Source organism: Trachypithecus francoisi, unplaced genomic scaffold, assembly GCF_009764315.1.
Source record: "Trachypithecus francoisi isolate TF-2019V2 unplaced genomic scaffold, Tfra_2.0 Contig01579, whole genome shotgun sequence".
Classification (NCBI taxonomy): Eukaryota; Metazoa; Chordata; class Mammalia; order Primates; family Cercopithecidae; genus Trachypithecus; species Trachypithecus francoisi.
In genome coordinates, this window is record NW_022681442.1 from 31,464,546 (window position 1) to 31,476,784 (window position 12,239).

Below are 12,239 nucleotides of genomic sequence, written 5' to 3' on the forward strand. Positions count from 1 at the left end.
AGCCACCACCCCCGGCCCTCATCAAAGTTTTATTAAAGTTTTTGCCAATGTGATAAATGATATATAATTGTTACTTAGTTGCAGTAGTAAGTTTAAACATCTATATCTTATCTAAAGTTTTCGATATATGTGGCATTAGTGCAAGATTCCAGATATTTATATGAATATCTACTTCTTCGCTGCTAGTCTCTTAAGAAAATTTTATTAGCATATATAGCAGAATTTGTATAATATCAAGAGAGAGAAACCCCAAGTTCATTTGTAATTTTCATTAGGAAAAATGAATGGCAGTGCCACAATTCTGTGGACAAAGTACACAAAGATAAGGGACTCAGAGGCAGAAGCAGTTTGTCTTCAAGCGTTATAGAGCAAGTCCCTCTGGGGGACAGTTGTCACTATTCCATTATTCAAGTGAGAACTCCTGGTTTGTGAGGGCTGGGGCTTTGATTTGTTGTTCATTTCTTTGTCAGCCCTTGGTGAGCCCCTGCAGAGGCCACTGAATTGGCATTTGATTTACTGTTTATTCTCTGAGCTCTGGATGGGCTGGTTGCTGTTCTTTTAATTTTACTTAGTTTCACATGTTTTCCCTGAAATCTTCACAGTAAAATAGGTCGATTACAGTTGGATAAATAGTATATCCCCTAATGTCGTTATGTTCTTTTTCTGTAAAGTATCTTTATGCATTCAGTATTGTTCCCATGAAGCTAATGGATGCAGCAGAACTGGTAAAACAGCCTCCGGATGTCACTGAAAACCCTTACAGAAAATCTGGGCAGGAAGCATCCATAGGAAAGCAAATTCCTGCCCCTGTGGTATGTTCTGATTGAGGGCTGGCATTTTCTGGGCAGGGTTGCCCATTACATGTGTTCTTTTCCTGGTTATAGTTTAGTACATAAAACAAGTTTAATCCTTAGAATCTAAATCTTTTTTTCCCCCCTTGGGAAATCATGATGATGTTTAGAAAATCTTAGTGGATTTTAACTAAGCTTAGTGTTTTTTATTGTAGTTTGGGGTTAACAGTTTCATAGATTAGGTCTTTCTTTGTCCAGACTGGATTCATACGTTTGGGGTTACAGTTTTATTTGTAAAGTCTTTGTCTAAAGTCGATTATCTGTTCTTAGCTCTTTAGGCAAGGCCATAGCAGTTTCGTAGCAATGTAATTTGTGATTTTATGATGATTGCTAGTAGGAAAATAAGATTCACTCTGAAGAAATTTTCTTAATAGCAGAGTTTTCTCAAATTAATTTTTTCCCCACTAAAGCAAGGAATGTCAAGTTCCCTTACTAGCATGCACAGTCTGCTTTCTCAGACTTTTCTTTCTTTCCAAGCAGCCTTCTCATCTCTCAGTCAAGGCTGAATTAGGCTTATTTGACCTGTGAAATTGTATGACTACACTATGTTCCTGTTGAGAGAAAAAGGAAAAGGGAATTTGGGTGGGTTCATGTTGTTCTGTTTTAGGCAAGAATTACTTTATAACTTGCATTTTAACTTGTTTTTCCAAAGAGATGAATTTGGCAGTAGTTTGGGTAAGCATTGATGTGTGACTGAGAGTTCAGGCGTCAGAATTGGGAAGATATTTTGCTTCCTTAGAGTATGCAGAAAGGACTGAGAAGAAAGAAAGATACGGCATGGCAGGAATGTTCTCTTGTATGTGAGTGGCTGGCTACTTATCTAAAGGTTGGTTGAATAATATTTAATCTTCTGCTTTTGGCCATTCCAGGAAGAATCAGCCTGTCAGTTTTTCTTTGATTTAAATGAAAAGCGGGGAAGGAAGCGTTCATCCACAGGTAGAGATAACAAATCTTCTCCTCACCCAAAGCAGCCTCGCAAACCTCGTAAGTACCTTTATTCCAGAGGTGTCCTCTGTGAACAGTAACTGTTATTTTGGCTTTTGTTTGGAAAGCAGCATTGCTAAGAGAGCCTCTTCTGGCGGGGGAGAATTGTGCAATGAGTCATTAGGATCAACAATAAAAATAAAATATAAACATGGCCTTGGCTGGGTGTGGTGACTGCACCATCTTATATTCCCACCAGCAGTGTATGAAGATTTCTGCTTTTCCACATCCCTGTCAACATTTGTTATAGCAATAGCCAGTTTTACAAGCTAGGTCTCTCTTTTCCTCTCTCATAAATAGGTATGGTTCTCCAAGGGTGACGCTTTTATATACTTCTTGGACTCTCTGTATTTTCAGCCCATCTACTTGAGAGAGATGAGTTCCTTTTGCTAATTACCATTTAAAGAGATTTTCTTTGTGCTGAAAAGGCAGTCTTCTGTTGCTTATATACCCATATTGGGATAAAAATGTTGATATTCTTGGCCAGGTGCGGTGGCTCATGCCTGTAATCCCAGCACTTTGGGAGGCTGAGCCAGGCGGATCATGAGTTCAGAATTTCGAGACCAGCCTGGCCAACATAGTGAAACCCCTTCTCTACTAAAAATACAAAAATTAGCCAGGTGTGGTGGCCTGCGCCTGTAGTCCCAGCTACTTGGGAGGCTGAGGTAGGAGAATTGCTTGAATCCGGGAGGTGGAGGTTGCAGTGAGCCAAGACCATGCCATTGTACTCCAGCCTGGGTAACAGAGTGAGACTCCATCTCAAAAAAAAAAATTGATATTCTTTTTATAGCTTCAGATTCAGAAACTAGAGCTACATGAATTTTTATCTAGATTTATGTAATGCTGGAAACTGATTCACACTAAGTGTAATCCCAGCACTTTGGTAGGCCAAACAGCTGGATCACTTGAGGCCAGGAGTTCGAGACCAGCCTGGCCAACATGGTGAAACCCTGTCTCTACTAAAAATACAAAAAATTAGCAGGGCGTGGTGGCACCCACCTGCAGTCCCAGCTCCTCGGGAGGCTGAGGCAGGAGAATCACTTGAACCGAAGAGGTGGAGATTGCAGTGAGCCAAGATCGTGCCACTGCACTCCAGCCTGGGTGACAGAGCAAGGCCCTGTCTTAAAAAAATAAAATAAGACTGGCCTGACTTTTAGGCTGTTCTGAGGCGCTTCCTGCAAGAACTATGGAAAAAGCATCTTTCCTTTATGTCTGTAAAACATGATGAGGTAAAGAGCCTCCAAAACCAATATAGGTTCATAAAATAATAGAATGATCAAACTCGGAGGAAGGACTTTAAGGTTGTTTCATTGAGATTCTCTTTCTTCGTCTTTTTGTTTCACAGAAGAAGCTGACCTTAGGGTAAATTTTCCAGGGTCATCGCTAATGGCATAGTTGGGGCTATAATTAGGGCTCCTGACACCCTGTTCAGTGTTCTTTTGTTGTAGCCTATTGCCAGTTATGTGCTACTTTAGTCAGTGTGTGATTTTGCACTTGTGGGTTACCTACCTGTGGATTGGTTACAAATTCTAATGGAAGTTTAATTTCATTGAAAATGTTCATGGGGATCATAGTGAGGAACACAGGCTCAGCCCATTGTGGCAGTGTTGTATACCAGTCTTTTCAGGATATAAAAATCAGATAAGGGGCCGGGTGCGGTGGCTCAAGCCTGTAATCCCAGCACTTTGGGAGGCCGAGACGGGCGGATCACGAGGTCAGGAGATCGAGACCATCCTGGCTAACACGGTGAAACCCTGTCTCTACTAAAAAATACAAAAAACTAGCCGGGTGAGGTGGCGGGCGCCTGTAGTCCCAGCTACTCGGGAGGCTGAGGCAGGAGAATGGCATAAACCCGGGAGGCGGAGCTTGCATTGAGCTGAGATCCGGCCACTGCACTCCAGCCTGGGCCACAGAGCGAGACTCCGTCTCAAAAAAAAAAAAAAAAAAAAAAAATCAGATAAGGCTAAGTTCTGTGGGGTGATTATATGCTGTGCTTGGACCATAGTAACACCCGGCTTTCTTTTACATGAAGCTCAGCCTCCAGGACCCTGCTGGTTTTGCCTGGCTAGCCCTGAAGTGGAAAAGCATTTGGTGGTCAACATCGGCACACATGTGAGTTACTTCCTTGGACCTTTATAGAGAAGGAGATGCCTATTTGTTTTTTTTTTGTTTGTTTGTTTGTTTGTTTGTTTGTTTTTGAGACGGAGTCTCGCTCTGTCGCCTAGGCTGGAGTGCAGTGGCCGGATCTCAGCTCACTGCAAGCTCCGCCTCCCGGGTTTGCGCCATTCTCCTGCCTCAGCCTCCCGAGTAGCTGGGACTACAGGCGCCCGCCACCTCGCCCGGCTAGTTTTTTTTTGTATTTTTTAGTAGAGACGGGGTTTCACCGTGTTAGCCAGGATGGTCTCGATCTCCTGACCTCGTGATCCGCCCGTCTCGGCCTCCCAAAGTGCTGGGATTACAGGCTTGAGCCACTGCGCCCGGCCTGCCTATTTGTTTTTTAGTAACTTTATTGAGGCATAATCTACATATAACATTTACCCATGTTTAAGTGTACGATTCAGTGATTTTCATAAGGTTACTGAGTTAGGCCACCATCACATAGTATAGTTTTAGAACATTTTTATCATGGCAGTAAGATCTCTTATGCCCATTTACAGTTAATCCCTGTTCCCAACTTTAGCCTCAGGCAGCAGCAAGTAGTCTACTTACTATCTCCATAGTTTGCCTTTTTTGGACATTTCTTATAAATGGAATCATACAACATGTAGTCTTTTGTGTCTAGCTGTTTTTACTTAGCATCATATTCTTGAGGTTCATCCATGTTGCAGCATGTATCAGTATTTCATTCCTTTTTATTGCCAAGTCATATTCCAGTATATAGATATACCACATTTTGTCTATATCCGTTCATCAGTTGATGGACATTTGGGTTGTTTCTACTTTATGGCTATTAGAAATAATGCTCCCATAAAATATCTGCATGCAAGTCTTTGTGTGGATATATGTTATTTATTTTGGATACACCTGGAATGGATTTGCTAGGTTATATGGTAAATTTATGTTTAACTTTTTAAGAAACTACTAAACTGTTTTCCAAAATGACTGCACCATCTTATATTCCCACAAGCAATGTATGAAGGCTTCTGCTTTTCCACATTCCTGTCAACATTTGTTATAGTAGTAACCAGTTTTACAAGATAGGTCTCTCTTTTCCTCTCTCATAAATAGGTATGGTTCTCCAGGGGTGATGCTTTTATATACTTCTTGGACTGTCTGTATTTTTTAGCCCATCTACTTGAGAGTGATGAGTTCCTTTTGCTAATTACCATTTAAAGTGATTTTCTTTGTCCTAAAAAGGCAGTCTTCTGATGGCTTATGTACCCGTATTGGGTTAAAAATGTTGATACTCTTTATAGCTTCATATTCAGAAGCTAGAGCTTTATGAATATATATATATATTTTTTTGAGATGGAGTCTTGCTCTGTTGCCCAGGCTGGAGTGCAATGGCGCGATCTCAGCTTTCTGCAACCTCTGCGTCCCGGGTTCAAGTGATTTTCTCTCTTCGTCTTTTTGTTTCATGGAAGAAGCTGACCTTAGGAGGGTAAATTTTCCAGGGTCATCGCTAATGGCATAGTTGGGGCTATAATTAGGGCTACTGACACCCTGTTCAGTGTTCTTTTGTTGTAGCCTATTGCCAGTTATGTGCTACTTTAGTCAGTGTGTGATTTTGCACTTGCTTCCCGAGTAGCTGGGATTACAGGCACCTACCATCATGCCCGGCCAATTTTTGTATTTTTAGTAGAGACAGGGTTTCACCATGCTGGCCACGCTGGCCTCAAACTCCCGATCTCAGGTGATCTGCCCACCTCAGCCTCCCAAAGGGTTGGGATTACAGGCGTGAGCCGCCACACCCGGTCTATTAATTTTTATCTAGAATTATGTAATGCTGGAAACTGATTCACAGTAACTGATCACATCGAAGATAAAATTTCAGTTTTGCTTATTAGTGGAGGGTGTAGCTTACTAATGACAGGAATACCCATATTCACACTCCTGGTGTGAGTATCTAGGAACCCAAGATGATGATAAGGTTGTTTAGTAAGTATTGAATCAAACTATGAGAACGGGACAGTCTTGAGTATGATTTTATTCAGGTGGTGGAAAGCTTGAATGTGTGTGTCTCATGGGAAAGTCATTCTACTTCACATTTCCCCAGATACTTTTGCTTGTGTAGGGCTGGATTAGATATTAAATAATACCTGTCTTCGACTCTCTTTCCCTGGGTTTTCTATAGACCATTGTTCTTTTTCATTCATTTAGAATGCAGAAAGCTTAATTTTTAACACTGTAGTCACTGATGACTGGAACTGGATATTCCCCAGGATTCCTGAGGAAAATATTTACAAGCTGTTTTTGTTTTGTGACAGTTTTGGGAGGTGGGGCCTAATAAGTGGTGATTAGGTCATGAGGACTCTGCCCTCATGAATGGATTAATGTTATCACAGGAGTGGGTTATTATGAGAGTGGCTTTGTTAAAGTGAGTTCAGGTCCCCTTTTGCTCCTTGACTCTCACCCTCACTTGCCCTTCTGCCATGGGGTGATGCAGCACGAAGGCCATTGCCAGGTGTCAGTGCTATGCACTTGGACTTCCCAGTCTACAGAAACACAAGCCAAATAGATTGCTATTCATATAAATTACAGCCTGGTATTCTATTATAGCAACACAAGATGGACTAACACAGTTCCTTAAATGTATAGTGCTTCTGAAGACAGGTGCTGTCATCCATTTCTCATTGATTTGTTCAACTTTTGGTTTCCGGGGTTGATCCTTTCAACTTATCCTAACAATCTGAGGACCCTTTTTTGTGTCTTCCTTCCTATAGACTGACTAGAGTTTCAATTTCATCTTGTACTTTAAGGGGTTACTCTTCTGCCTGTGTTGTTTCCACCTGTAGAGTCTCAGTCTTTTACATTTTAAAAAATGTCTTGGCCGGGTGTGGTGGCTCACGCCTGTAATCCCAGCACTTTGGGAAGCTGAGGCGGGTAGATCACGAGGTCAGGAGTTTACGACCAACCTGGCCAAGATCGTGAAACCCCGTCTCTACTAAAAATACAAAATTTATCTGGGCGTGGTGGCAGGTGCCTATAATCCCAGCTACTCGGGAGGCTGAGGCAGAGAATTGCTTGAACCTGGGAGGCGGAGGTTGCAGGCCGAGATGGTGCCACGGCACTTCAGCCTGGGGGACAGAGCGAGACTCTTGTCACAAAAACAAAAAAAAGTCTTAATTAGTGGCACACTCCTATCTCTAGGGGGAGCACTAATGGGGTCAAAGCCTGTGACTCAACTGAGCCACAGAACCTATTGGATGACATCTTGGGTGGAATAAGAGCAAACTTGAGAAGCTCTAGCTTTTACAGCAGTGCCCTGTTTGGATGATCTCTTTTGCATCTTTTTTCCTTTTTGGATTAGTTTATGCCATTTTTCTCTCCCACACAATTTGTATAGTAAGGCAGGCTTTGAATTGCCTTCTGTTTGGGAAGCTTCTGTAGGTTCAAGATCACACGCAGGAGATAAGAGATTTGGAATGTGTGACATAACTCAGTGCTGCTCTAGGCCTCAGTGAGAAGTGACTTTTCTTTTCTGTTCATCTTTCTGTTGTCCAGGTTATCTAACTCAGGATGTGGGCCTGGGCAACAATCAAGGAAATCTGTTTTCTTCTCATCTAGGCCTGAAACTAGAGGGGAAAATGGTCTTGTTTGTGGGCCAACCCAACATCCCAAGTAGGCCACATGAGTATTTCAGCCTCAAGCCTACACTGTCCTTAGGTAGAAAACGCTTACAAACCTGGTGTCTGGAGAAGGGTTTGGGATCTCTTCCCTGCAACTTTTCTTTTTGATTGCCTTTTTTTGTTTGTTAGATTTTTTTTCCCTGGCTTTCTCTTTGCCATGCCTTCCTCAAAGGTAGTACATAGAATTGTGCTGATGGTCATAGCCACAGATTAGTTAAAAGGGGGAAGGGCTGCTGATAGTCTAAAAAATTATTGCAAAATCAATGCATTTTACTTATGGGGAGAACCATTTATTCAGGTCCTATTTATACATGGTTAGAGATAATTCTAGTATAGAACAGATTAGAAGGCGAGATTTTGAAAAAGAGAGGAGATTAGGCAAGTGTGAAACTATTCACAAAAATTGCAAGTACAGGATTAGAGATGGTGCGGAGGAGCTATTTAGTTTAGACATCATTACCTAAAGAATGCATATCATCATAGAAAAGCTGATGTTTATGGCAGTGACCTTCTGATAAAAAAATCTAGAAGACTCAGGCGTCTAGAGTAACCTTTTAAACAAATACAATATAAAGCGGTTATTATAAAAATAAAAAAAATGTTTAGTGCCTATGAGGTTTTCATCAACTTCAGTCATCTGGCAAATTAAGTTTGTCAACATGCCCAGTCCTCTCTGCCAAACAAATCAAGGACAATCATGCTTTAGTATCTTTCCAATACATATCCTGTCATTCTATTGGACTTTCTTATTTAGACGAGAAATTATTCTCTCCTTCAGCCTTAACTTTGAGCCCACTACACTAACAGTATACTTGGGATAAAGTTTTTTTTTTCTTTTTTTTTTTCCCCGAGACAGAGTCTTGCTCTGTCATCCAGGCTGGAGTGCAGCGGCACGATCTCGGCTCACTGTAACCTCCATTTTCCAGGTTCAAGCAATTCACCTGCCTCAGCCTCCCAAGTAGCTGGGATTATAGGTGTGCGCCACCATGCCCAGCTAATTTTTGTATTTTTAGTAGAGATGGGGTTTCACCTTGTTGGCTAGGCTGGTCTTGAACTCCTGACCTCACGATCCACTCGCCTCGGCCTCCCAAAGTGCTGGGATTACAGGCATGAGCCAGTGCGCCCAGTCTGAATAATTGTTTTCTAACATATCTATGTTTGCCTATACTGCTACTCAATGGGCCCTTCTGTGCTCACTCATGGCATCTTCCCATCAGAAAATATCTGAGTGGTAGAACATTCTTGCATGTTTTGGTTTTTACAGAAATATTTTTAGTTGCCATTAAAGGCTGACATCCATTGTTGGAAACCATTCTTTTCTGCCTCTTTGGATGCATCTGAGTTTGAGGTTTTACTTTCCTTCTACCCCATTAGGTTGTATGTTTGCTTTTGTTTTGTAGAGTTTAGTCAGCAGCTTAAGGCTTAGGAACATTAGATACTAAGCATGCCATCTTAGCCTTTTTTGTGAGCCCAAGGAATAAGTATATTTGGGGGTGGGGGTGGGAATGAAAGCTACTGGGGAGGCAGAAAGTGGTCATTTTCTTTTTTTTTTGAGACGGAATCTCACTCTGTCACCCAGGCTGGAGTATAGTGGCACGATCTTGGCTCACTGCAACCTCTGCCTCTTGGGTTCAAGCAGTTCTGTCTCAGCCTCTCGAGTAGCTGGGGGACTGCAGGCACATGCCATCACAGGCCTGGCTAGTTTTTGTATTTTTAGTCAAAATGAGGTTTCACCATATTGCTCAGCCTGGTCTGGAATTTCTGACCTCAGGCGGTCCACCTGCCTCGGCCTCTCAGAGTGTTGGGATTACAGGCGTGAGCCACTACCCCAGCCACAAGTGGTCATTTTGAAATCAGAAGTTGTATCTTTTTGTGGTTCAGGGTGATAAAAACTGAAAAACTGTTTTCAAGTTTGGAGCCTGGGAGGGAAAACGCAGCGATTTGTTCTGGTCTCTCTCAGCTCAGTGTGTTTGAAGCCAAAAGCCTGTTTGTGTGCCTCTCCCAATTCATTTACTCCTAGTTCATTTGCTTCTTGTATAGAAATTTTTTATGTCTAATCTGATTCTTCAGCGGATACTTGAGAACATTGTTGCTGCAATCTCTAAAATCAGAGTTTTTAAAGAAAGAATTTTTATTAATAACCTCAAGTACTTCCCCTACATCCTAAGACTCACTCTTTGTATAGGCTTTTCTCCCTGGAGAATCCTACATGCTGTATTGATGTCTCAATTCTGTGTGCTGCTTCTTCAGTGCTACCTCGCCCTGGCCAAAGGAGGCTTATCTGATGACCATGTCCTCATCCTGCCCATTGGACACTACCAGTCAGTGGTGGAGCTTTCAGCAGAGGTGGTAGAAGAGGTGGAGAAGTATAAGGCCACACTGAGACGGTTTTTTAAGAGTCGAGGGAAACGGTGTGTTGTATTTGAGAGAAATTATAAGAGCCATCACCTCCAGCTACAGGTAGGTGATCTGTTCATAGAAACTTGGAAGGGCACTATGGGGACCTTCATATTGGTAAATAAATATTTAAATAGGCCGGGCGAAGTGGCTCATGCATGTAATCTTAGCACTTTGGGAGGCCAAGGTGGTTGGATTGCCTGAGCTCAGGAGTTCGAGACCAGCCTGGGGAACACGGTGAAACCCCATCTCTACTAAAAATACAAAAAAAATTAGCTGGGCATGGTGGTGGGTGCCTGTAACGCCAGCTACTCTGGAGGCTGAGACAGGAGAATCGTTTGAACCTGGGAGGTGGAGGTTGCAGTGAGCCGAGATTGTGCCACTGCACTCCAGCCTGGGCGACAGAATGAGACTCCATCTTAAAAAAAAAAAATTTAAATAATGTTTAGCTTTAATATTTAAAGTATTTAATATTTTTATATTACTATTTAAATAACGTTCATTTAAAAAGTTTTTAAAAAGTATCTGGTGGTAACCCCAGAGACTTCACAGGGAAGTGTGTGGTCAGTACATGTAAACAGCATAGATAGTAAGTTCTTTGTTTAGAAAAGGAATGGGTAGTTGAGGAAGTTCCAAGGAAGTGCCAAAGAAGATGTGCGGCTTGTTGGATAAGAATTTGGAAGAAAGTGAGTATTTTGTGTGGAGGCCCAGCATAAGGGAAAACTTAGTGGCAGGAAATAGTCTCAAAGCCTGCATGGGGCTAGCAGCTCAGAAAATCAGATTGTAGATCATTTGTAGTTGTGGTGGTTTTCTTTTTGGCACATTTGTTAAGTTTTCAAATGGGCCTAACTCTGCCACATATATAATATCGGAGATGGCAAAGGCTTGTGACAGAGATATCTCTCTTAAGCCTTTCCTGCATCAGAGAATGACTCCCACATGTGGCAGGCCATCTCATAAGTTTAAGTCCTTACAGACCGGCTGACACAGGCTTGTCTGGCCTGAGGAGATTCTGTGCTGAGGGGTGTTTCTCTACCCCTGTGATGGGTTTGCCACTTCTCAGAGACCATGCAGGCACAACTTCTCTGGGACCTGCACAAAGCATTTCTCCTTTCTTCCCAACCCCCAGGTCATTCCTGTACCAGTCAGCTGCTGTGCTACTGATGACATTAAAGATGCCTTCATTACCCAGGCCCAGGAGCAGCAGATAGAGCTGTTGGAAATCCCAGAGCACTCTGACATCAAGCAGGTGAAACGGGATGGTGATATTCAGGGAAGAATAAAGATCTGTTTTTTCTGTTGTTGTTGTTTCTTTGTGTTTTTGAGACAGAGTCTCGCTCTGTTGCCCAGGTTGGAGTGCAGTGGCACAATCTTGGCTCACTGCAACCTCCGCCTTCCAGGTTCAAGTGATTCTCCCGCCTCAGCCTCCCTAGTTGTTGGGACTACAGGCATGTGCCACCATATGTGGCTACTTTTTGTATTTTCAGTAGAGATGGGGTTTCACCATATTGGTCCGGCTGGTCTCGAACTCCTGACCTTGTGACCTGCCTGCCTTGGCCTCCCAAAGTGCTGGTGTTACAGACATGAGCCACCATGCCTGGCAAGATCTGGTTTTTGACATGATGAGCCTAAGGTGCTATCAAGGCATTCCAAAAATGTTATTACATAGGCAATAGGTCGGACATGGTGGCTCACACCTGTAATCCCGAGGCGGGAGGAGCACTTGAAGCCAGGAGTTCAATACCAGCCTGGGCAACAAAGTGAGACACTTTGTCTCTACAAAAAATTAAAAAATAAGCTGTGCATGGTGGCATGTGCCTGTAGTCTTAGCTACTCGGGAGGCTGAGAGTCAGGAGGATCACCTGAGCCTAGGAGTTTGAGGATGCAGTGAGGTGTGATTGCATCACTGGACTTCAGCCTGGGCAACATAGCAAAACCCTGTCTCAAATAAAAAACAAAAGAGGCAGTGGACAATTTGGAACTAGAGTACTGGGTATTGACTAGACTGGAGATGAAGAGGGCATTACTCCAAAGTTTAGTGCTTTCCTGGGAAGAGCAGGAAATTAGAATTTCCTAAGGTAGGAACTTAGAAGGATGGATGCCACTGGGAGGATATTGGTAGTATCTTCCAGTTAGGCTTTTTAAGCCCTAGTTCCACTAAGTGGCTTGGGATCTGTAGCAACATACACATCTTTTTTCTTGTGCATTTAGACTGAAT

The 12,239-nt window shown here is 42.7% G+C and overlaps 1 protein-coding gene and 1 non-coding gene across 12 annotated transcripts in view; both read left to right on the forward strand.

Moving 5' to 3' along the window:
* The window catches only part of CWF19L1 (CWF19 like cell cycle control factor 1), a 35,909-nt gene that overhangs the window by 20,966 nt on the left and 2,704 nt on the right, over nt 1-12,239 (forward strand). For 9 of the 11 annotated variants that reach the window (XM_033185909.1, XM_033185940.1, XM_033185874.1 and 6 more), the window contains 5 exons: nt 672-812; nt 1,721-1,835; nt 3,868-3,947; nt 9,875-10,084; nt 11,151-11,270. In XM_033185909.1, the coding sequence (XP_033041800.1) occupies nt 672-812; nt 1,721-1,835; nt 3,868-3,947; nt 9,875-10,084; nt 11,151-11,270 (666 nt within the window). The remainder of the gene's footprint in view (nt 1-671; nt 813-1,720; nt 1,836-3,867; nt 3,948-9,874; nt 10,085-11,150; nt 11,271-12,239) is intronic. The other 2 variants (XM_033185892.1, XM_033185884.1) reach the window with 1 other exon arrangement.
* On the forward strand, nt 10,818-10,964 carry LOC117069951. The gene has a single exon (XR_004431732.1). It is a non-coding gene; the product is annotated as a small nucleolar RNA SNORA12 (small nucleolar RNA).